This window comes from Ptychodera flava, unplaced genomic scaffold (assembly GCF_041260155.1).
Source record: "Ptychodera flava strain L36383 unplaced genomic scaffold, AS_Pfla_20210202 Scaffold_39__1_contigs__length_1403739_pilon, whole genome shotgun sequence".
Classification (NCBI taxonomy): domain Eukaryota; kingdom Metazoa; phylum Hemichordata; class Enteropneusta; family Ptychoderidae; genus Ptychodera; species Ptychodera flava.
In genome coordinates, this window is record NW_027248361.1 from 1,283,743 (window position 1) to 1,309,731 (window position 25,989).

At 35.7% G+C, this 25,989-nt stretch overlaps 2 protein-coding genes across 2 annotated transcripts in view; one reads left to right on the forward strand and one right to left on the reverse strand.

The window, feature by feature from the left end:
* LOC139127914 (echinoderm microtubule-associated protein-like 2) overlaps window positions 1-25,989 on the reverse strand; it is a 175,605-nt gene that overhangs the window by 118,074 nt on the left and 31,542 nt on the right. Inside the window, exon 20 of the mRNA XM_070693769.1 lies at window positions 12,845-12,983. Coding sequence (XP_070549870.1) covers window positions 12,852-12,983 — 132 coding nt within the window. The 3' untranslated portion in view covers window positions 12,845-12,851. The remainder of the gene's footprint in view (window positions 1-12,844; window positions 12,984-25,989) is intronic.
* LOC139127913 (tripartite motif-containing protein 2-like) lies at window positions 7,395-8,402 on the forward strand. Its single transcript, XM_070693768.1, has one exon. The coding sequence runs from the start codon at window positions 7,395-7,397 to the stop codon at window positions 8,400-8,402; it is 1,008 nt and encodes a 335-aa protein (XP_070549869.1).

The window sequence follows — 25,989 nt, forward strand, 5'->3', positions numbered from 1 at the left end:
CACTTTTTCAAAATTGACAATTTTATTTTTAGTCATTGAGTTAACACAGGGATGGTGGCCATTTTGAATTTCAAATGTCAGGAAATCTTGTGTAATTTGTCTCTCTAGTACCAAATTTTGCAAAGTGTCTCCTCATTGTTATTGGAAGTTTCATTGAGGAAGTGTCTGAGCTAAAGTTTCAGTCTTTCACTTTCTAGGTGCATTATACTATCATAATGAAAACTCATGCATATTTTGGACAAATTTAATGTTCTCACACACTGCTTATAACCACATATAAGTCTACAAGATAAGGATACGAATACAACAGATAAATTATTAGAGAGGAATGCTCTAAAGTACAAAAATTTCAACTTATTTCATTCATTATTTTTAATGTCATAATTCTGATTAAATCTTGAGGCTGCTTTTACTTTAATGAGAGCTTTTACTGGACTCAGAGCTTTTAGATATGTGCTTGAAAGTTATTGAGATCTGTCAAAGAAAATGTGGCTCAAATTTTACTGAGACATGAAATGTTTTATAATGCCAAGAATATCCATTTTGGGAGTATGCTGTCTCATAAATGCTGGCATTTTTGAAGTTGAGTATACAAGTGCAGAGTATTAGAAAGACATTTATTAATAAGAGACATCTTTAATTTTTGTGAAGTAATTAATTAAACATGAATCAGGTTTATTGGACCAAGTTGCAATAATTCATCGATTTTATATTACCAGGATTAATTTGCTATTTAGACTAGTCTTGTTGAATTTCATTAAAGACCTCAAATGAAGAGTCAATTCTTGGACAGACACTTCCATGTACTCATTCAATAGGATCCAACTTCTATACCTTGTTATTCTTTATTGATTGGTAATTTTTATATCTTAAACAGTGATTACTAAAGTATAGGGCTTTAGTCTGGTTAAAGATGAAGACACCGACTTATATTTAGGAAAACAAACAAGTAAAAAAATTTTGCATTGCTTTTCTTCCATGAACCAATCAAAACACTGATTGTCATGCAGACTCACTGAGTTGTGTAAAAACAACTCTTGAGACAGGAGGGATAATGGACACATTTTATTTCAAAAAACTGTCTTTTCAAAGTTCACAAGTAGAAAGCATATCTGATTTGTTTGAGTCTTTTCTGTTGTCTGCAAGACCTTGGAAAGGAAAACTGTATTCACATCTAAACTGAGAATTCTAAAGACGACCTCTATGGCTGATAATGCTTTATCTTGGAAAATTTATCCTTGGTGTTGATTCATGATTGTACCAATGTCTGTACTTATTCAGTTCAGCCTAATAAAAAGTTTAGCTGCTCTTCCAAATCATACCCCAACTTTTGAATTTTTTTTTCAAACTCGAAGGGACTTTCTTAGAGTTCATGAAAATTGTTCTGTATAGAAACTTTAAACAGGAAATAACCCTACAAAAGCCTGCTTATCATAAATCTGTGCAAATGTAAAAAAGCCAAGGTTGGTCCAAGAATCCCATGACTTTGCCATATTTCAGGCGTTCATTGTCATTGAATCTTGCGTATGATGTCTGTGAATACATAGCAATTAAACTTGAGTCGAAAATAAACTGAAACTAGAAAGCATTTGCAAGCAAAAGCGAAGTTCCAGAGACCAGAGCAGCGGAAGAAACAAGAGAATGTGTGACAAAGATAGGTGCAGAATGAAAGAGTGCTTGGGATTTTAATATTCAGGGCTGATAGCAGTAGCAACAGAATACAACTAAAAGCAAGGCAGTCTGGGGAATTACAGTAAACAGATTACAAATGCCTACATGTACGGTAAAAACGCAACAGATACATACGGGGGCGACAACGCACGGAAATATATATCAGACGAGAGGAGACATCCGACCTAGGCCGTTGTACTTGAAAACCGAGGCCACATGCATTTTCATTTGATTAAAAGCACTGATCAAAAAAATTTTAATTGCTATGTCGCTGTTTTCACAAAATACTGACCGTTTGATCTTGGAAAGTTGAGTTGCTTTTATGTGCAGCCTACGCATGCCGGTGTGGTGACAGACAGTTCACTATGAATGCCTAGCTCTGCATGGCAGGGCTGTTACCGGCGTTAAACGGCGTACCACCACAGCCCTGCAGACTAGGCGGGCAGTTTCTCCGCCGAAAACAGCCGATTTTGAATCCAAAACTTGCATTGATCTTCGTTTTCGAGCACACCCACCTCGCCTAGGTACACGATGTGCCCAGCCGCGCTTGTAAACTTACGCAAAGCCTACTTTTCTCTCTCTATGCGAGGGAAGCGTTCGTATCCGCCGCCATTGTTAATCTCATTCAACCCATGAGCACTCGGGCGAAAACCAGCGTGAGTCTAAACCATAATGGAAGGCGTATGACGTAACAGTATAGCGCCACGTACGGCGAGTATTTAGAGAAAAATAAAAAGCAAAAAGCAACAAAAAACAAAGCGAAAGAAAGCTAGAATTATTAATAGCTGAACGCAATATGATAGTTGTGCAATGCAAAATAAAAAATAAATAAATAAACAAACAAGAAATGCCCGTAAAACCCGTCCGAGCTGAGCGATGACGTCATAAGCGTGTTGCAATGCATTCTGGGTAATGAAGGTAAAATTTGTGTATAGCATGTTCTATGGTAGTAATACCGGAAATAGAGAAAGAAAGAAAGAAAGAAAGAAAGAAGGAAAGTGAGCAAAAACTAACAGTTCCAGAGCTGGTCTCTGGAACTAAAAATGTTCAGTCTTTTGTCGGAGAACGCATATATTTCAATGTGTTTTCCCTGTATGACCATTTGACCCCACTTTGCATATGTCATGAAAGTGCCGATCACGATTATTCAAATTTATCATACAGTCACAGCGATGATGAGAATTCAAAACTCCCGCCCAGTGTATGCAAATGATGCGTCATCAGTAATCCCCCTATTATGCGCCCACGGTCCTGGAAGTTCTTTTTAAGATGTTCAGAAGATTGCAAATGTGCTGTTGCCGCTTAATGTGTCAATGATTTGAAATTGCAGCCTGCAGCAAATCAATTATTCAATCAAAGTTGATTGACAGCTGTCAAATGGTTTTCTTTGTGGCTTACACTATACAATCAATCACTGCATTGAAAATATTTCTAACAGAACAGGTAGCAAAGAGCTAGACAGTAAACTTGAGTCAATGCCATGGTCTAGTCTGGTCTACACTGAGAACATATTTTTTGAATTTAACAGCTGAGTCTCTCATATCTCAATAAAAAATAATGACATCATCACTGTTCGCTCCCATATAGTTATCAAAACAAGTCAACAATTGTATGAAACATGGTCATACATATACAGACAGACTGGCATACACAGACTGGCACAGAGTGATGACATTGACCCCAAGTGTGCTTTGGCCAATGGAGAGTGATAAAGATATAACAAACAGCTGAATGTAATGATAAAATAGTTAAGTATAGGCCCATACAGGCACTGAGAGTGAATATGTTACAGCAATTTGAGTAGTTTCTTTCCTTTTCTACTTCTGTGATAATATATAAGACAATCAATCTGCAAGGCAGTTTCTGTATTGACAAATATTTTATCTTTTACAAGCACACAGTAAACTGTTCTTGATTTTTCATTTACAATATTTGACATAGACTGAAATACATAACATGCAACCAATGTTTACACTTTGCCCATACACCAGATACATGGAGAAATTCAACATACAATCATCAACTCAGAAACCCTACAGGAAAAGTAAACATTGTTTTCTTCTAGAACAGCTGGTACATCCACATCTGGAACAACTTACAAACTTAACCAATTACACAAGGACGATGACACAAGAGATAAAGTTAAACTGTGGTGAACTTGACTATTCCTTTCAAATCCTTACCTAACTTGACATCTTAAACTAAAATACACTGCATGGTTAATTGTGCACAAAAATACATCGGGGTGGACCATTTGATAAGGGATAGTGTCTGGAAGATCGATGAGGTACATTATATTTTTTATCCGATCCATTGTACATTCTTTTTTCCCCACTCTCCCACCTTTTCTTTTTGTCAAACCTTCTCTGGCTGAATTTTTTATTGGCATTTGTTTGGAATTTTTTCAAAATCTGCCAGGATTTTTTCAACGCATTTCAACACCAAATACAGTTTACCATATCAAATGCTTACTAAATCACCACATTATATACTCTTAGTTCCAGTAGGTATAAAATTACCAAAAAAAAATCTTAAAAATACAAAATGAAAGATATCCCAGTAAAACTGAAAGTTTCGCAAAGTTGCCCCAAAAATTCAAAATTCCTGATTTCAACTTAATTTCAATATATCTTATTAACAAAAACCCTAAGGACAGGTTTACTAAATATCAAAGCAATCAGACTGGTAAATTTCGAGAAACAAAATTTTTGACCAAAAATGAGAAAAATTGCCCCCAAAATACAAAATTGCAGATTTCATCCTAATTTTAAATATATCTAATTAACATAAACCCTAGGAACCTGTACACTAGATATCAAAGCTACCAGATCAGAAGTTTTAGGAGAAAACTTTTTTGACCAAAAAAGGCAAAAATTGCCCCCAAAATAAAAAAAATATATAAAACCAAATATGAGCTAAAAAATTGCCAGTTTCAACATACCTTCAATACATTATATTGAGATTAATCTTAGATACCTGTATACCAAATACATGTATCAAAGCTATCAAATCAGCAGTTTTTGGATTAAAATTTTTATATAAAAAATTGGGAAAATTGCCCCAAAATTACAAATATGCAATATCAATACAATTTGTACAAGCATGACTGAGGTCATTCTGAGGAACATGAATATTAAGTTTCATAGCAATCAGACAAGCGATTTCAGAGAACAAGATTTTTTGACTAAAAACCGAAATAATACCCTAAAAATACACACATGCAAATTTCATCCCAATTTTTGCACACATAATTTAGAATACCTAAAGAAATCTGCATACCAAGTTTCAACCAAATCTGATCAATGCTTACTGAGTTTTAGCCATTTGCAGGATTTTTCCTTTTTTTCCCCTCATTTGCATATTTTTGGCACTGACATGTTCATTTGAACAAATTCACATCTCCACCCCTAGGTGCACCTGTACACCAAATACTAAGACAGTAGGTGCTACGGTTTAGGAGTTTTTGATGTGGACGGACTAACAGACATACATACATACTTACATACATACACACAGACGCCATTTTGCCACCTTATACGAATACCTCCCATTTGCATACATACATATGCATATATGGGAGGGTAAAAATTAACATTGTTATATTCACGATAAGATGATATGCAACGGAGGAAACAAGTAAACATTCTAAAACTCTTCTGATTGGACAAGTTTTTTATAAACAATAAAATCAGAGTGTAATCCTGGTGACAAAAACAATATACCATATATCTCAACTGGAAAGGCTAGACTGAACGGATGAAAATACCATTTTGCTTGCACCAAGTGAATACTGACTTCCCATTCTCATTGGTTAACAAGTGACACTGCCCTACATCAAATAATTTGCAATTCAATAGCAAAGCCTTATAGTCTTTCCACATTCCTATAGAAATGCTGATCAACCAATTATTTGCCATTATTACACTAACAGTCTGATCATGAGTGTGTAGTTAAAAATCATTATAATGATGATGGTAGGGTTGATGCATTGGCATGATGATGTCAATTGAAGAGTTGAAATATCATGGCTAAAAAAATCAACGTTCGGCTGCTCCAATTTTGTGAAAGATTGTCTCACACTTTGTTGGAATAAACCAGCATTTTCACCATATTCGTTGGCTTTGAAATGGACCAATCCACAACAATATAGTTTTCAAATCTTTCAATTCATACGGTTTTAATGAATAAACTCGATGACGACACAATAGGATTATCACCAAATATTATCACAAAGATATATATCTTTCACAGATATTGTTCTAGAAGTGACCTGTGACCCTGTTTTCAAGTGGTAGCATTTGCATGACCTGAAAGGCTTGGATCGAGAAGTAGGTCACTGAGAACTCCCTAAGTTTCTACAGTGTTGTATAACAGAATGTGGTTGATACACAACTTTACTACATATTCAATCATGTGACACCATGAACAGTATTTGCAATATCATGCTAAAGGGGCCTGTCTGCCATCAGTTCTGTACCTGTCAAAGCTTGGTACTTGTACACCTATATTTGCACAATGGCTGCTGCTCCTGAACGAAAAGTTTTGGAAGAAATCGGTGAAGATTTCCTGTGTTGTACCATCTGCCTGGAGCAGTTCAAGTCTCCTAAAATTCTACCATGTCTGCATACATTCTGTGAGCAGTGTTTAGTCACACTGGTTGAGAAGACTGGATATCTAAACTGTCCAGAATGTCGACAGCAATATCAGCTTCCTGTTGGAGGAGTGCCAGCGATTAAAGGCAACTTCTTTATGAGCAATCTGGTTGAGATATTCAAGCAACGACTGGAGTCTATGCAGGGGACTGAGATCAAATGTGAAGGCTGCCAACAGAATACTGCCACTCACAGATGTGTGGACTGTAGATATTTTCTTTGTAACACATGTTCACAAACCCATAGAAATCTGCCACTTACGCGTACACATCAACTAATGACCATTGGTGAATATGAAACAGCAAAGTCAACTGGTCCAATAACACTACAAGCAGTAGAATATTGCAATGTTCACACCCAGAATGAGGTCAAATTCTACTGTGAAACCTGTCAGGTACCTGTCTGTACAGACTGCACCATAGTCAAACACCGCATACCAGAACATGTACACAGAGACTTGAAAGATGCAGCAGATGAGTATCTTACACAATTGAAAGCCATGGTTGACAAACTGAAAGTGAAAGAACAGGAAGCTGAAAAGAACAAAACCCTGGCCAAGCAGATACACACTGATCTTACAGAGCAATGCAGCAGAGAAGAAAGGAAGGTGAGAATGAAAGCAGAAGAAATCATCAAGAAAATAAAGAGAGAAGAGCAGAGACTCATAGATGAACTGAAAAACAATTACAAAATGAAAATTAAAAGAGCAGCTGTTGATATTGATGAGATGGAATTAAAACATGGTAACATTAAGAGTGCAGGCAATTACATAGAGACACTGATGCATCATGGGAATGCTGCTCAACTTCTCTCCACAAAGGGTGATGTTGGTACTCGTATCAAGCAACTGATTACCATAGACACTAAAGTGGGCATTGTGCATGAGGGCTTCACATTCACAGCAAATGATCAGTACAGTGAGCATGGAATTCTGAGAATACTGAAATCTGATGTGTGTATGTCAAAGTGTACAGTTGAAAACATTCCAAAACAACTCTGGAAAGGTGACTCTGCAGACTTATTAATCACAACCAGAGATTCCACAGGAAAACAAGTCATTACAAACAACAAATGAAAGCCAAGGTTAGAAAACCTGATGCATCATGGGAAGACATCAATGTAGCTGATAACAGAGATGGTACACACAGAGTTACAGTGACTGGACAATTGGATGGAAAATATCAAGTTACCATGGCAATAGGAGATCAACCAATACCAGGCTGTCCTGTCATCATACATGTCATCAAAGGATTGGTGAAGACCATTGGCAGTCAAGGAAGTGCTGAGGGACAGTACAACAATCCCAGGACTGTGGCCATAAACAAAGACAGAGATATTGTCACTGCAGATCATTACAATAATAGGTTGCAGATAAGCACCAGAGAGGGAAAATATAAGAAATTCTTGAAATTCAAACAGTTTAAGGAGCCTTTCAAACCAATTGATATAGCTATATCAAGTGATAACACATACTACAGTTTAGATGACAGCAATAAGCAAGTAGTTGTCAGTGATGAGAATGGGCATGTCATCAGATGCTTTGGACAAAATGAGTTGAAAAATCCAAAGGGTATAGGGATTAGTCCTGTTGATGGCAACGTCTATGTGACAGATGGTGGTGGCCATTGTGTCAGGGTTTATACACAACATGGTAAATACCTTAGATCATTTGGGTCCTATGGTAAAGGTCAAGGGCAATTCAATTTTCCCTGGGGTGTAGTCATTTCAAGTACTGGAATTGTATTTGTAGCAGACAATGGTAATAATCATATCCAGGTATTCTATGCAGATGACCAGTATTTGTATTCGTTTGATTGTCAGAGTTGGGATGGTAAGATACATGTAAGATACCCAAGGGGAATAGCAATTCAAAATGATAATGTCTACATCACAGCTGGTAGCTTTGCTAAGCCTTGTAGTCTACTGCAGTTTAAAAGCAGTGGTAAGTTTGTTTGTCGTATTGATAGTGATAGGGATGGGCTGAACTGCCCCACTGGTATAGCACTGACAGATGATGTACCTTGCAGGGTGCTTGTAGCTGATACCAGCAATGGCTGCATCAAAGTGTTTGTACAGTGAGAAACATCAAAAGAAAATGTAGCAGATTGTTTACTAGAGTCAACACTGGCAACTTTTGTTCAGTACTTTATGATGATATATATACATTCCATAATTACAGTACATGACATGTTTACATGGATCATAAGAGAAGCAAATATTACGCAAATTCAAAGTAAAATGTATTATTTTTACATGGTTGTGAAATTGAGCTTTATAAGGTACATGTAACATAGAGAAAACACTGTGTTGTATTGCCTCTACATTAGTATGTATTTGAGGTTAATAACTATTGACAATTTTAGAAAGAGATAGAAAATCACTAATTTGACTTTTTTCATTGTTGAATGACACTCCTTCATAACAAATTTTACAAACTCGTTTCAGTTTGTAATAAATTACATTTAATCCAGTGTAGCTAAACATATTTAACACTTAATTTCATTCATGTCAACACAATCTATAATTTAGATCCTTCATTCTTAGACTAAATACCATTCTTTCTTTTCACTTCATGGTATCAATTGCAATTGTTAGTTTGTGACCACAAGCAGTAATGACAGACAAACAAAATACTTCTTTCTTTTCACAAGAGCCTTTCAAGCAAATAACCCTGATCAAGGCATGTACAAATTTATCTTGTATTTTCATGACTTTTGTACTGAAAATATTTTGAAAATGATTTGTTTAGTTTCTGTATTTCAAATATGAGATGCTAAAAAGAATGGGTAACCTGAAAAATAATATGACAGAACCCCATGGCCTTGGAGGGCACTCTGTGAAGTTCTGAAGGTATTTCCCTCGTGATACAGTGTATTCTGCCAGTTCTTTTACTGGCGGCAGAATACACCGTATCCCTCAGGAAATACCTTCAGAACTTCACAGAGTGCCCTCTAAGGCCATGGGTTCTGTTATTATTACATATGTTCCCCAATTTTGTCGATCGCCGTGGAAAAAAACAGCTAATCACGACACGGCCTGATTGCATAAGGATTCTATATAGTGCGCATTGATATGCTGTCAATGAACTTTTTTTTTTCATCAGCTGTGAGCTAACTGATTGGCTGAGGGAAACTTTCTACTATTCATATGCAAATATTTCATGCAGCGTACGAGTTCACTATATCACTACATTTCCATCTCGACTAAGAAAAAAAAACAAATGCAAACAAAGACGTTTTCGGACAGAAATCTTAAATATTTTAAATACATGTGAACAAAATTGGTATTTAGAGTAACAAGATCAATTGTTATAAAAATTACAAGGATTGAAACTTCAAAAATTGTACGCGAAATTAGACTAATCAGAGTCCGAGTACGGCTGTCAGATCTACGGTGAATGAAACACGGTGGTGCACGGACATCTGGCGAAGAAAGACGCTGTTAAGAGTTGTTTTCTGAGGCCGCAATGTTGAATGTGAAGTTGGAGACTCCTCCGGTGATTTGATAATAGCACGGGTGACTGGTTTTGAACTTGCTGGCTACACCATTGCAAGGATTGCCAAGTACTGATCGCCGTTTTGTCGGAGGAGCCAATCTAAAACATTTGTCTTTGCCATGGCCGACACGGGTATTGCGCTATCGCTTGTGTCGGTGTGCTCGGTCACGGCACGGTCCCTCTATCACCGTCCCTCTATCACGGACCGAGTTCATGGGTTGAATTTGTTATCAACCTCAATATTACTCATTTTCAGTTATTGATCTTCGTATGCGAGTGATTTATTGTAACTGGATACCGATCGCGAATCTAGATCATATTCTTCGTCGCTGTTTCTGTACGCTGACGACAACTGGCAAGATTTACGTCACCGTCGTGGGTCAAGCTCGACTGGTGGAAAATCTCAAGTCTACAAGTTTCCGTTGTTATTGTCCGAAGCCAGTCGTTGAAAACAGCAACCTCGGGACGCGTTTTCATAACGGTGTTTCCATTTATTTTTTGAAACCTGATGATAGCTTTGACGTCTTTGGTCGAGACCGCAGCAAATCTTGCAGATGTCAACGGCCTAAGCTTCGCCGGTACACCGCTTCCATCGTAGTCACAGTATTTTGCTCCGTCCGCGCCGAGATATTAGTTTCACTTCGATAATAAAATTCTGATTCCAAATGTTCGAAATAAATACAGTTCTGCCAATCGTAATAATTATTTTCTTCCACAGATATACAATCCGCTTCAGTATTTATTGTTGTTCAGGAGCCGGCGACAATATTTACCAATAGAAAGTAGTACGGGATAATAACTAATTTGCATAATTTAGCGTGAAATAATTTCTTAACCATGGTTTTCTATGTAAACATTATTTAATGGCACGTGACCTGTTTTTGAAATGCATTGGAGTTGATAAAACACGTGAAATACTTTGCTAAAAGCAAGCAATTAGTAAAATGTTTAAAAGCAGTGAAAATTAGCTCAATCAAAAGGTAAAATACTTAGAAAAATTTCACAATTTTTAGAAAATGCAAAAAATATAGAGGGACTATATTATCTCTGTCTGTGAAAATACCAACTTTATTTCGCTGCCAACAGATTGGTAATCTGTGGTACATATGTAATAATATATATTCTTTATCCATTAAAAAGATAACATAGTTAATTACATTTGAATTTGTATACTATATAATAAAAGTGGGCTAATACAGTGATATTTCTATTGGGGCAAATGTAAAACAAAGATTCATCTAGACTTAGGTATATTCCTAGACGTTTCTTTGTGTATATTTTTCTTCAATACTGTCTCTAAAATTGGTACACATCGATTGTTTTCAACTAATTTTAATGTGAATTAAACACAAGTATTTCAATGAGACATGTATTGTGTTATCAGTGTCTGTGTATTTTGGTTTTCATGTACTGATATAGGGAATAATCTTGATCAGAGAGAAAGGATTACTCTGCCATAGTACCAGTATTTGGTAAAATTAGTTTATGTACTGATATAGGGAATAATCTTGATCAACGATTAGGGATTACTCGCCCATAGTATGAGTATTTGGTAAAATTTGTTTATAATGATTTTATGTCCTTCCTCCAGGAAGTATACCCTGCTGAAAGTTCTTTGTTACCTGGTCACTAAATATTAAAAAGCATTTTCCCAAATAATTAAACCTTTCTCTAGATTACGTCATCACCTTTGGAAATACGGTAATGACAAACTTTCAAGGTAGCACAATCTATCGACCCTGGACACAAGGTGGTTTCCAAAGCAACTTTACATTCCATTCAGCAAATTGTGTGTTATCTCTGCATGTCTATTCTTTGACCACAAATGACTTTCATTTCAATCAAAATGAACACCTGCTTGATGGATAAATTCTCAAAAAACTAGTGGCATTCTAGTGTGATTGTGATTGAAAGATGTGAACATAAATTTTGGTGGAATTATTGGAGCAGAAAAGGTTTCCTCACAGACACAAATTTAGAGCTGTAGTTTTCACGATCTCATATTTTTACATCTCCAAGGAACAGTGACATTGCGATAACCTGATGTCAGTTCAAAACTACAATATATGAGCTTTTGGCATGCTAAGATCTTACACTGGTCATAATGAATTTTTACGCCAAGTTCACTCACAGAAAAGTGTACAAGATATAGATGTAAAATCAGTACACATTTGCACTGAAATATTTCACAAAAAAATATTCAGGAAAATATTTAACAAAAATTGGCAATAAATACTGAGTTTTGAACACATCACTTTTAAAAATTTGCCCTTATTTTAATGTCAGGAGACAGTAACAATGCTATAGAAACACATGTTGACAATCCTCAAATGAACTTGGAAATTCTTTCATATGCCGCTTGGTTTGTGATGAAGCACAAATTTCTGCTATGAGTGCATGTCTGAATAACAAGCATTTTTGTAACTTTATCAGACGTTTTCTTTTTAATGTAAAGGTATTTTACCACTTCAGCTTACTCAAGCTACGTTGAGCAGATATGCATTAATTACGTACAAGAACAAAAATGTACAAGAATGTAAAATCTCTACAAAGTGGCCATTTTCACTTCAAAATCATAAGCAAGCAATCCTTTGAAATACAGAGAGATAAATGGATCCAAGTAGAGCACTTATCTTGTTTCTATGATGTTTTCAAATGCAGATGAGTAAATGATTATCCCGCAATGTAAAGATTTCATCTCTGCTACAATGCATTGTTAATTCACAGCTAATGAAAACTCATCCCATTTCAAAAGCAAAACATCATCTCAAATAACTTCATTGAATATTGCCATCCAGTCATCATTTCATTCTAAACACAATATCAAAGCTGCAAGAACAGCTGCAATGTTGCCATGGCAACAAGTATATGGCAAAGTTTCTGATTCTTTTAACTTTATTCCAGAACTGGATACCAGCGACAATACACATCTAAAATGGAGATTGTTTATGGGGATTGATTGCAGTCTTTTAATCTTACCTTTCTTGTATGGTTGTCATGGAAACAAAAAGATGTATCTACTCACTCTGTTGTCATGACGATACTATCTTCCACTGCATGATACAGGTATCTTTCCCACCAAGAGTGATCAGGTAACTATTGCCGTAAACAAAACTGATATTGACGGTGTCTACATGGTTTGCCTCGTACACACGACTCTGTGCCTGCAGAAGATAATGCAAAATGATAAATTGATGATGATTGAGCGTTTTGTGGCAATCTGCAACAACCTTTTAAATGTTATGCTTGAACAAGCATGGCACACTGAGTATTTCCTAATACCAAAATCCAAATGAGCACAAAATGACAAAATATGGCAATGTTACCCCTGCACATCTTAAAAAAGTTTTTCAACCCTATTGTTTTCATTGGTAGTTATGGACCTTTCTACTTAGAATAGGGGTGGAAGAGTTAAACTGCTATGGTACATGATTCATTCAAAGCAGCTGAGACCATCTAAATCTTTGCTTCCTCCCGTGTACAATAACAATCAACAAATTAAGGTAGAATGCACCTAAAGGATATACATTGGGAATTTTCAAATTTTTGCTATTCTTTCCTGATCTACCATTTGGGTAAACTCATTTTGAAGCTCTTGAAGTAACTAATATTTCCAATGTCTTTATGTCTTTTTCTTGTAAAAATTGGAAAATTTCATTTCTTCCCACAGAGTTAACAAAGGGATGTCAGGCCATCTTGAATTTCAAATACTAGTAAATCTTGGATAATTTGCTTCTACGGTACCAAAATTTGCACAGAGACCCTTGGTTTGTATTCTTGAGAATTGCTGACAGTTTCCCTGAGAAAAGCTTGTGCAAAGGGTTAAGTCTTTCACTTTGGAGGTGCATTATACCTTAATATCTATCATCCTAAAGGCATTGACATTTCTGCCATGCTGAGCACACTGTCAGTTTTTAGATCTACTTTTTGTAAAGCAAATGTGAAAATTAAGGTTGTTGACACAACTAGTCTGAATTGGCACATGCAAAGATAGTAAACAAACCCTTCCATTTGTGGCTGGGCTTGCTAATGAGCCAGGGAGTCTTTCTCACTTGTATACCACTGGTTGGTCTCAAAATTTGCCCTATTTCTCAAAATTGCAACATAGCTGAACTAATAAATATAAATACTTGATGCATTATGATTTTCTCATATAACCCTACAAGGCTGATATGTAACATGTCATTGTGTTTATCATGAACATTTTTAAAAATTCAGGCAATACAGAAGTAAATTACGATCTTAGTCATGGGTACAATCTCTTTATGGTTAACTGAATCACTTGGGTTTTGGGATTAGTTGTAGTGTGCATAAGGGACATGCACTCACTACACCACCAAAATTCCCTTACTTTGATGAATATTCATGTTTGCAACATGAGCCAATCATAATTCATCAATCTGATTAAATTTTCATGAATTGTTAAACTGGCCAATCACTGTGCTTTGCAGTGATGTCATAATTGAATATTCATATCTGTTGAATATTCATGATGTCAATGGAGTGGAAAAAGTTTGTAAAGATTCAACAGATCACCAACTTCACGTATGACGTCCTTTCCTCACTGTCACGCTTACAAATAAATCCTTGCCCTGAAGGCATAGCTACCCAAGGAATATTCCTTATACTCCCTAGACAACCAGAATACATGAAATAGTGTGTCGGAAATCTGACAGGAAAAGTTAATCTGGAAATGCTTCCAGCATTGACATTAATCACACACCCACTCAGACCTTTGTCACATATTTCACAACAATCTTATAGCTATATCTTCCTGATATGCACATTTACAAATGTCAAGGTAGTACACATCTCAAAATTTTTTTCTACAATGAAACTTTCAAGCACTGTCTTTTAAAATCAAGAATAAAAAATCATGGTCACAGTACTAGAGAAATAAATTGACTGACATTTATCAATATTTAAAATTTTACAGTGGCTGTCATCCCTGTTTCAACTCAAAGGGGAAAAATAAATTTAGATTTTCGAAAAGTTAAGGTGGCGAAATGTTTTCTTACTCCAAGAGCTTCAAAATGAGCCCCCACAGGTGGTAGATTAGTGAAGAATTGTAACAATTTGAGAGTTCTAATTTCTGTCCCCGAGACACATTCTAACTTAAAGCAATCTTTCTTCTGGGAGAGTTAACACTTTCACTCAATTATTAAATTTATGCACTCAGCTCATCGAAAATCTACTAAGATGTATGAATGTCTGGCATTGAAAGGGATAAGCTGTAAGAATATTGGTACTCCACTCATTGCCTTGGCAATCATACAACAATTCAAAATCAATTACCTATCCCCAATATTGAAATCATTTTTGATACATTTCAGGGACAAATCGATTCCAAATGGTATCCATGAATAATCAGAGTAAGTACAAGTAAGAGCAATATTATAACTGAGATTGATTTTATATTGCTGGTTGTAACAAAATACATCCATAAATATCCCAGCTTGCTTGAAGCAATCAAATTATAACTTTCTATTTACAGAAAAACTGACAGCTTACTATAATTATGACACTACATATTAATGCACTCTAAAGTGGCATTTGTCGGTGGCATTTTTCATGATTTGACACCCCTAGGGAATCATGAATAATCAAAATACATTCCACCATTTTGCATTATACACTCACTACTTTTTTCTTGCAAGGATACTCCAAGGCTCAGATTACAAGAATGCTAACGGTGAACATTTTATCTTAAACTGGGACCTTTTAGATAGGAAATTTCTTTTGCTATGGGCATTCTCTTGACATGAAATATTGCAACTGACTGCTGGCATGTGTAAAAGGCAGTACAAAAAGAGAGATGTCATTTTAGAGATTCACGTAAGAATATTTATCAAGGTCTTAGAACACATGTTCATGTGTTTATAAACCACTTAAAAAATTGACTCTTGAATTAGGTATATTATTCACAATCTAACACCTGAATACATAACCAGTATGTTCAATAATTATATCCCTTCCAGATCACTTCGTTCTTCCAATCAGAACCTCCTTAAAGTTCCAAAAGCACGTACACTTCTTTATCAAAACACCTTGTCTGTTGCGGGTGTGGATGAATATAACAATCTCCCCAAATCAATCAGGGACTCCGAGTCACTGACTAGTTTTAAGAAATCTTGTAACAACTTTCTGTTTTCTATTTACTTGACTGATGCCTCTTCATAGTTTTCTTTCTTGCTATTTGTACTTCTTGTGTTTTTTTGTGTTTTCAAGTTTTGTGTGCTGTAATAAAATTTTCTTTTATCTATTTGACCTCGTCCCCATGAAAAGAGGTGTTTCACCTATGGAAAAATCCAGTTTAAATAAAGATAATATTCAGCATCTTGGAAGGAGGAGATAAAACTTGTCTGTTTAAATTATGTTTGAAAAGTATTAGCGTCTACGTTGCTCATGATAAAAAAGAAAGTTATAGGAAGTTATCAAGAAATAGCTGGAGCATGCACACATCTTTTGGAATAAAGAATATGTTTGCCTAGCAGGATTATGAGATGCCTTATTGTTCAAAATATATTCATACAAAGATAAGAGCTTCTTTTCCAAACGTTCAATTTTTGATGATCAAAATCACGAGTGTTCTGATGCGACAAAGAATTTCCTTAGAGTAAAAATATTAGTATGCTTGCATGAATGTCTGTGCATTTTACAAATGTCACGGGTCAGCTAGGACTGTTGTTGAATTTGAAAACAGGAAATTAAAGCCAGCGATAACAATTACAGTAACATTTCCAGATTTTCTGAATGAAATGCTTTCTTCTTTTCAGTGAGATGTATAATGTCTGTACAATAGAACAATGGATTCATGTACATTTAGAAAGTACACAATATGTTGCTTAGCAACACCCATTAGAAAGTACACAATATGTTGCTTAGCAACACCCATGTCATCTGGGGGCACATGAACTTTACACCAGGGAGATCAACAAAATGGTGTGATTAAAATACAGGTGTTCATATTAGGATTATTATTGGGATTCCTTCATCACATTGTGTCAAACACTTTCTGCATCGTTGATATAGCGGCAATCAATTGCCATCAAAAAACCATTTAATCTGCGTTTGACAACAAATATGAAATCTCAGGGGCACTTAGCCATTTCCTGAAAGTCAGTACCCATACAATACTTGTCTTCTCTGAAAAGTGGTAATTTGTAGTTTATGCTCTGAATCACAAGAAATCTTCCACACAATCCGCATTATTAGCTACTTTGAAAGCTTTTCAGGCTGGATATTTCCTTCACATTTATTACAGACACTGCACAACACTATGATTACTTATTTATTTGTTCCTTTGTGTTTTACAGTCTATACAGAGGAACTAAACTGACTGAACAAATTGACATTAAGATAAAAATGCCCCTCTGGGACAGATATACAGACTCTCAAACCTATAAAATGCTTTTCTGATCTACCACTTGTAGGGTTCATGTTGAAGCTCTTGGTGGGAGAAAAAGTTTCACCATCTTAGTTTTTTTTAAAGTTGAAAATTTTATTTTTCTCTATGGAGTTTACACAGGCATGGCAACCATTTTGAATTTCAAATATCGGGAAATTTGGGTTATTTGTTTCTCTGGTACCATAATTTGCATGGTGATCTCTGATTTTATTCATGATTTTAAAATAGAATGGTTGAAAATTTTATTAGGAAACTTTGAGCAAAAGTTGGAGTCTTTTGCTTTCCATGCACATATACTAACAACCCTTTCACCCCCATTTCCCTTTCAATAGGTCCAACTTTATCATAGAAAACAATAGGATTGTTCCAAATGGCAGTGGTGAAAGGGTTAAAGCGACAGACAATTAAAATATAAGAAAACTTCATTTTGCAACTGATCCATTCAAGAGTACACACTCACACATCTAACATTTCAAATAAAAACAACCCTCTCTTTCCAAGGCTCTCTCATGAAAGGTTTCATATAGCCTGCAGTGTAAACAATACTGTCACAATGACTGAATAATATTTCTCTCAGAAGTTGGCGGCCAAAAACATGTCACAGGTCTAGTTTATAAGTTCAGAGCCAACAATCCCCCAACCCCATCCCCAACCCCTCAGGATGCAGTCCTTAAACCCTGGTGCGAAAAGGCCCGGGATCGCGATTAACTATTGTGTTTAGAAGATTATGAGGAGTTTCTGTCTTTTGCTTTCCTTTGAAATTGCAATAGTTATATGAATATGTTACTAGATTTTTGGATTAAGTCCGTGCCTGGCTTTAAGCCACGTACTAAGTGCTGACATGAGTTGGGGGGAACTCGACTGTCCTACAGTGTGATAACATGACATTCCATGAATATTAACGGTACAGTAACTTTAACTTCTGATGATTTTTTTTCATGATTTTTGTTTTGTATTAAGTTAAAGTCAACTCAAAGTTCTTGTTCTACTCACCAAGACATGCTGAAACACCAAATATTTAGCTTATCAACACTGTCTACACATGTGAAATGCACTGTTATTGATTACATTTGAATTCTAGACCGGACCAGAATTTACTTGTCAACAATAACAATACAGTCTACATATGAACAGGCTGAGCTGACAAGATGAACTGTCTGTATATCATGATATGCTTCTCGGAGTGGAACATGAAACAAAAATAGTTCAAAAGTCATCAAATGAAATATTACACACAGTTTTAACATTTCTTTCCCTTTGGCAATGTGCAAGACATTGAAAATCAGAAAGTGAAAATATTTGGACAGTATCGTCCACTATGAATGCAACATCACACATTCTTTTTTTATATATGCGATTATGTGAACGTTTTTCCTAAAGGTAAAACACAGAAAAAAGCTGTGAAATGCACAAAATCTGTGCATCCTGTATGTATCCTCAGGAACCGGATTTTATTATCACCGTTTCATTATCCTGTGAAATTACACGGAAAGCAATTTTCTTTGCCATGCCAAGCATGAAATCACATGGGCAGTCACCTGATTAGAGCAAATTTGACTTTCACTGGTGTCTAATTAGCCGGAACACCATTTATACAAAACGACTCTTCAGTGAACTGTGTAATATTTCCTTGGGGTACAACAATCAACCAAACATCCCTTTCTAGATAGTAAAATGAATACTGTGATATTTAATTTTGATAATTTAGGGGAAATTGCAGCACTGTGATTAGTTTTTTTCTCACACATTTAATGCCTGGCAGTTTAAACTAGCTGCAATAAGGCTGGCATCTGATTTCACTGGAGGACACTGTGATTTGAAATCTGTTCTACAGCAGTGGGCTAGTCACCCTTTCACCATAATGGTTTGGCCCAAACATCCATTGTTGTTAATGGTGAGCGTGGACCATTTTACAGGAAAACAGGGTATAAAATATTGCTTCTGCATTAATAAATGATACTGATTTATTTCTATATTACAATTTCACTGTATTTCATGTAGGTGAACTATTAATATCACTTCAACCCTTTGAGCGCCAAAGTCAATTTTTGTCACCTTTGTAAAATATATCAAAGTCAATTATTCTTCAGATTTTTGACAAAATTTTGATAAAAAACTTCAGCCAATGAAATTTGATATTATTTTGGTCCAAAATAATCAAAAAATTTATAGAAAACTTCATAAAAATTGGTAAAATGTTGCACTAAAATTTTGGTGGGAAAAAATTACAGTACTCAAGGGTTAAAACTTTCATACATCCCTATAAAGTAATTATCTTCATGATTATACTCGGTCTTAATAAATGTGTGTAGATAATGGAGAATCCATTGATATTGTTAACATTTAAATTTTGGTCAATACTTAAATTCACATGTACAGGCTGAGTTGATAAGCTGAACACTATGTATCTCAACATGATTTGGGGAGTAGAACAAGAAAAACAGTTGACATTAAAAAGAAAAATAGTGAAAAAAAATCATCAAAAATTACAGATACTGGCCCTTGGTGGGGAGTGTTTCAAGGTCATTAAGGTCAGAGAAAGTCGAGGGCACATTTCCCTGTAGTCTATGCTAGCATGGTTTACAATAGGAAGCAAAATCTGAGTGACACTGAGAACACTAAACGCAATTGTAGTTGATACAGTACAGCTGATCCCATGAGTGAATTGATGAAAGGAGAGATGTTCGGCATTTCCCTGACATGTCAATAGGAATCATTAGCAGTGCAATACATGCATCTCTCAAGTCAGATTCATGTAAGGGTTTCAATGCACGTACAACAAAATTGCATTTTGTTTATTGTATCAAGTTGTGTCCCATGAGTTGATTTGACTGTGCCGACTTTGTCCCCCGAGTAAATTTGAAAGTCAGCGAAAGTATCAGTTTTGAGAAACAAGCACTACTCAGCTGTTATTACCATGAAAACTGCAACCACACTCACATCAGATACAAGTCACTGCTTTGTAAAGGATGCCGAAACTGAATCTGGACTCATGTACTATCGATTTTGCAACAACCACTGATGACCAGAGAGAGCCTTCGGCTTTCAAAAATCACTAAAGATGCCAGATGGTATCTAACTGTAGAAAGAGCTTTCTATAGTATATATGGGTGGTGGTAAACTTTAACTCTTTGAGTGCCAAAGTCAATTTTTGTCCCCTTTTTGAACCATTTTTTCCCCGATTTTTGCCAAAATTTTAATACAAAACTGTAGCCAATGAAATGTGATATCCATTTGGTCCAAAATTACAAAAAAAAAACTTACAGAAAAATTCATAAAAATTTGTAAAATGTTGCCTTAAAATTTCGATTGGAAAAGTTACAGCACTCAAAGGGTTAATAAAGTACCTGTGCATGAAGTTTGTCCATCTTCAAAATCAAGAAAAGTTTGAAGTGGTAAACACATTTATTAGTGTTCTCATTCTGAGACTTCAACTCACTTATGACTCCCTAGTTTGTGGTAAATTTACCTACGACATACTTTCAATTGGTATACTGAATATACAGATAGGTGTCTATTATATGACATGTACACGCTGCACAACCTCTTATGCTGCTGTACTTTTTGCCTGTGAGAAATCAATCAATCAATATTTCTCTTACTAAACTTTGCCAATAATATACTTCACCATGTCAATGATATCGGATAAAACGATACAGTGAGAATCTTTCATAATGAACCCCATAAGTTATTAATATGGTAATAATTTTATAATGAACAAGATAAGTTATTAATATGGTAATTTTATAATGAACCAGATAAATTATTAATATGGTAATACTTGTGATGATAAGAATAATTATTTATTTTTTAACAAGCACACTACATCTCAGTGCTCTTTACTATAAGATAAAATTCTGACAGATAACATCACAGGGGCGATGGCATATCCAGGCAACGTTACTACCTTTCCCCCAAGGCCACTCATAGATTTGAATGGCCTCAGGGGAGGGCATCCTGTTGCCAAGATGCACATACTGCCACGGCGGGGGCGTCCGGGTGTCATAGCAGCCTGGACGTAAGCACTATACAATGTATTGTATCAAAGCTTGTGGATGTAATACTATTTATTGCCATACATCTTCAATCAAGAATTCTGTGTGAGTGCAAAGGCCATACGGAACACCCGTTTGGTGACATTTACAGTCTTCATGCACTCCAATCCCTATGTTCAGTACATTCTGTGTATCAAAGACCCATAGAACGATTGCCAGCATATGTCTTGCACTCTATAGGTGTAGAATACAGGCTACATTTGGAAATTGGCGCCACGCATCGCTCTCGCTCGCTTCACGTCAGGCACCAGTGTTTTCCTGCATCCTTTGCAGTATTTTCATTATAGCCTCATATAACAGGCGTTTTCAAAAAATTATGTATCACCAGTTTCCATGGTAACTACAATATTTCTTCTGAGAATCTTCTACAGACGTTTCATGTACATAAGTATTCAAGCATGCAGTGTATTTTCCATGTTAATATTGGTGGTGACGCCTTGAATTAAAACTAACAGCCAGAGCAATGATATTGATGAAGAAATTTCCAGGAAAGGCTTATGTAATAAAATTCAATGCAATTTATCTGAATGAGAAGGCTGTCATTAGAGTGATTACTTTTGGTAATAATGAAAATGATTGTCTGTCGGCGTAAATCAAAGGACATTTGATTCATTGAAATTCAAATAATGTCTAGTGTGTGTAGTTTTCAATAAAGGAAATGGTGACCTCTGACCCTTTCTGTGACCTTTGACACCAGACAAGACAGGGAGCCTTAAATGAGAATGTCATATATCTGATAATTTCCGGTACTACCTTTTTGATTTCAGTGATAATACTGTAATAACAGATATCCCATTAAAAGAGGGTCGTAATCAGGATATTATTCTTACTGAATTGAATTCAAATTGAATGGGAAGACGCTACTTGAATACCTGGCCTTGACAACAATTTTAATCCAATTTAATCCAGGCGTGCTGGTTCTTTATGTCGTCTGCTTTGATGGTTTTGTAGTGATAATATAAGTGCTCCAATTTTCCTACAAGAAGAACTCTTATCTGTAGGAACTATCAAGGGAATAGGATATTGCTGCAAGAATTGTTACGGTAGAATGCGGCTAGGGGACAGATATTCGGACTCTCAAACTTTTACAATTCTATTCTAATCTACCACTTGTGGGGGCTTATTTTAAAGCTCTTGGAGAGAAAAATGATTTCATAGTCTTAGTGTTTTTTCAAAAATCAAACATTTTGAGGAAAGTCTGAGGGAAGGTTTACATCTTTGGAGGTGCATCACTATCTGAAAATGAGAACTAAATTACAATATTATAGTTGCCAGTCCTAGCTATTGTCATTGATTAGACTGAAAAAAACTGGACCCACCCTGAAAAATTTTAAAATCACTATTGTCCTAGGGGGTCATCTACCTTAACTAACTATTAGTCTCAAAGGAGGGAAATTGCTCATATTTTTACCAATTTATTATTAAAATGGTTAGTTTTCCTATCCTTGTTAATGCATTAGTGTTTTGTGTTAGTGATGTCAGCAATTCCCCTCCTTTGAAACAATGGTTTGGCCCAAACTCCATGATTTCAATGGAAACTGTGGACTTGGACACAATGAAATGGAGGTGAACTGGTTATAGGGGTGTCCCAGTTATTGGACTGCAGAGGAACTGTTTTAGGCTATTCAAATTTCCAGTAAAATATCTGATAAGTTTGATATTGATGGCTAGCAAGGGGTTGAGGAAGTGAAAAGCTGTGATGTTTGCTTTCATATCAGCACTGTGCTTATCAGGCAGTTCACATCTACGGAAGTGGAGGAATGCAAAACATAATATTTGTTCAGTGTCTTCAGCTGATAGGCAGACCATGAAGTAAACATTTACTGTGTTCACAAGGTGTAGAGGCCATGTTTGCTGTCTGCAAATTCAAAGGGCTACCTGTATTGGTTAATCTTTGTGACTGCACGCACAGTCTGGGCCCATCTACCGGTTCAGTTCAAAATGTGCACACATCAAATGTCAACCACACACACCTGCTTCTAGATTTTATGATTTCTAATCACAAAGAATCATTACACTTCAGCAAACATTGAAAACAAGTATCCTCGTTGCAATATGGCACGAGTATGTTTAACCGTTTGAGCACCAAAGTCAAATTTGTCACCTTTATCATATGTACACCAGTCAATATTGCCCTAATTTTTGCAAAAAATTTTTGATAAAAATCTGTAGCCAATGAAATGTGATGTCCATTTGGTCCAAAATTATGAAAAAAAATTTATAAAATTGGTAAAATGTTGCACCAAAATTTTTGGCGGGAAAAATTACAGCACTCAAAGGGTTAATGTCATCTATTACATGATAAGGTCATTTTGGATTTTTGTTCCACATTATACCTCAAACTGTTTGCCGGGCTTTGCAGATGCTGGATTCCAAACTTGCATACTTATTGATTCCACCGCAGTAGCTTGTAAAATTAAAAACAAACTCTTTTCAAAAGCAAAGAAAACCATTAACACATACACAACATTTTGAAACCACAATGCTGCATTTCTGTGTATTTATTTAATATTAAGGCAGAATGTACCTCGAGACAGATATTTAGACTGTAAAACTTTTACAATATTCTCTTGACCTACCACTTGTGAGGGCTCATTTTGAAACTTATGGAGTAATTCAAACTTTTCACCAGTTTAGTTTTGTGAAACATTGTTAATTTTGTTTTCCCCAATAGAGATAACACTGGGATGGCGGCCATTTTGAATTTCCAAAATGTACGGTAATTTAATTGTTTCTATAGTGCCAATATTTCTACGGTGATCCCCAGAGTTTTATTCTTGATTTTGAAAGAGAATGGTTGAAAGTTTGCTTCAGGAAAGTCTGAGCAAAATTGTCTTTCTTTTTCGAAGCACATACTATCTTAACCCTTTGAATGCCAAAGTCAACTTTTGTTGCCTTTATAGAATATAACATAGCAAGCAACTTTTTTCAGATCTTTATATTTTTTTTCAGATTTCCCCCAAATTTTGGCCAAAAATTGTAGCCATAGTAAGGTAAAGTCCATTTAGTCCAAAATTATCAAAAAATTACAGAAAAATTCATAAAAATTGGTAAATTCAATGTTTCACTGAAATTTTGGTGGGAAAAATCACAGCCCTCAATGGGTTAAACAGAATATATGGTAGCCATAACAGAAGAGTAGGTGTACAAACACAGGAAGCAATTAAAGCCCAGCAACCTACAAACAAGGATGTCACTGACCACAGGATGAACCTTGTGAAAATCTGAACAACAAGTGAGAGTGTAGCCTACTTAAGTTCCTTACTACCTTGTAATTATATGTTCGGAAAATACATGATAGCGAACTTTGACCCACAAATATTGATAAGTGTTGACAGAAAGTACAAGTGATCTTATGCCAAAGGGGCGGCATGTAGCATTGGTAGCCAAGCATGAGAAATGGAAACTTGCCAACATTTCTGACAAACAAGTGAGACATCGTAAATTGCTTTCTTCTATTTTGATCTCATCGTGTTGGAACGCATCCTTTGCAAATGAGTAGATCGGTTCACAAGAACCATTTGACACTACAGTGAACTCAATATAAATGTCGGCAGCCATGTTTTTGTTGAGACTACTAGTTACACATGCATTCATGAGAAGCGTGAAAATACTGGTATACAAGACTTTAGATTTTCAAAACATCTGTCTTGACCTGTTCACCCCTATTCCTTGTAAGCAGGTCCACAATGACCATTGTTAACAATGAGTTTGGGCCAAACCATGGTGTTGAAAGGGTTAGAGGACATTAAAGCCTTTAGGATCACCACACTGCTGTACTACAATATTTGAACAAGGTAGTCAATGACACAATTTCTGTTGGAAATGGGTTGTTCACAATGTTATTAATTTTTAAACATCAATGACACATCCATCCTTTTCAATTATTAATAGATAGTCTGCGATCAAATTAACCTTCGACCTACCAGGTTCAGGGGCCATAAAATTTACAAAAACAATGATTTTCATTGACCTGTCTTCTTGAAACACAATATCCTGATATTTAGCTGACTTGACATGATAGTAATAGTGAAAGCCACGGTTGTGTGCACCACAGTTCACCCTTTGAACACCAAAGTCTATTTTTGTTATCTTTATAAAATATACGGGAGTCAATTTTTTCTTTTAGAATTTTGCCAAAATTTTGATAGAAAACTGTAGCTTATGAAATGTATTGTCCATTTGGTCCAAAATTATCAAAAACATTTCACAAAAATTCATAAAAATTGGCAAAATGTTGCACTAAAATTTCGGTGGGAAAAATTACATCACCAAAAAGGTTAATTTCACGGTACATGAACCATCTCTGATTTTGTAAACACTTGACCTGTTTTATATCCCGATAATTCGATCCCTGATGTCAGTCTGGGGACCATCACTTCAAGCAATCATCCATACAGACATATCTTAACCCTTTCACCACCATGTCTTACAGCAATGAGCACAAGATAGGACATGCCAGAAACTCAAAATAGATGACCTGATACTCGGGTTGGCCATCAGCAATTCACCGAACATTCCACTCTTTGAACTCAGAATCACCCATCCTCCACTGGCCATAACCTGTATGATACTTCTCGGTTCGGTGATCAAAGAGAACTGTAAAATGACTATTATTTGCAACAGATCAAAGGTTACTGTAAAACGACTATAAGACGCTGCAGCTTAAATCATTATAGACTGATTACAGTAATGACATCAATCTAT

What these genes read in the sequence shown, in the direction of transcription:
- LOC139127913 (XM_070693768.1), top strand. Translation starts at nt 7,395, where the DNA reads ATGAAAGCCAAGGTTAGAAAACCTGATGCATCATGGGAAGACATCAAT.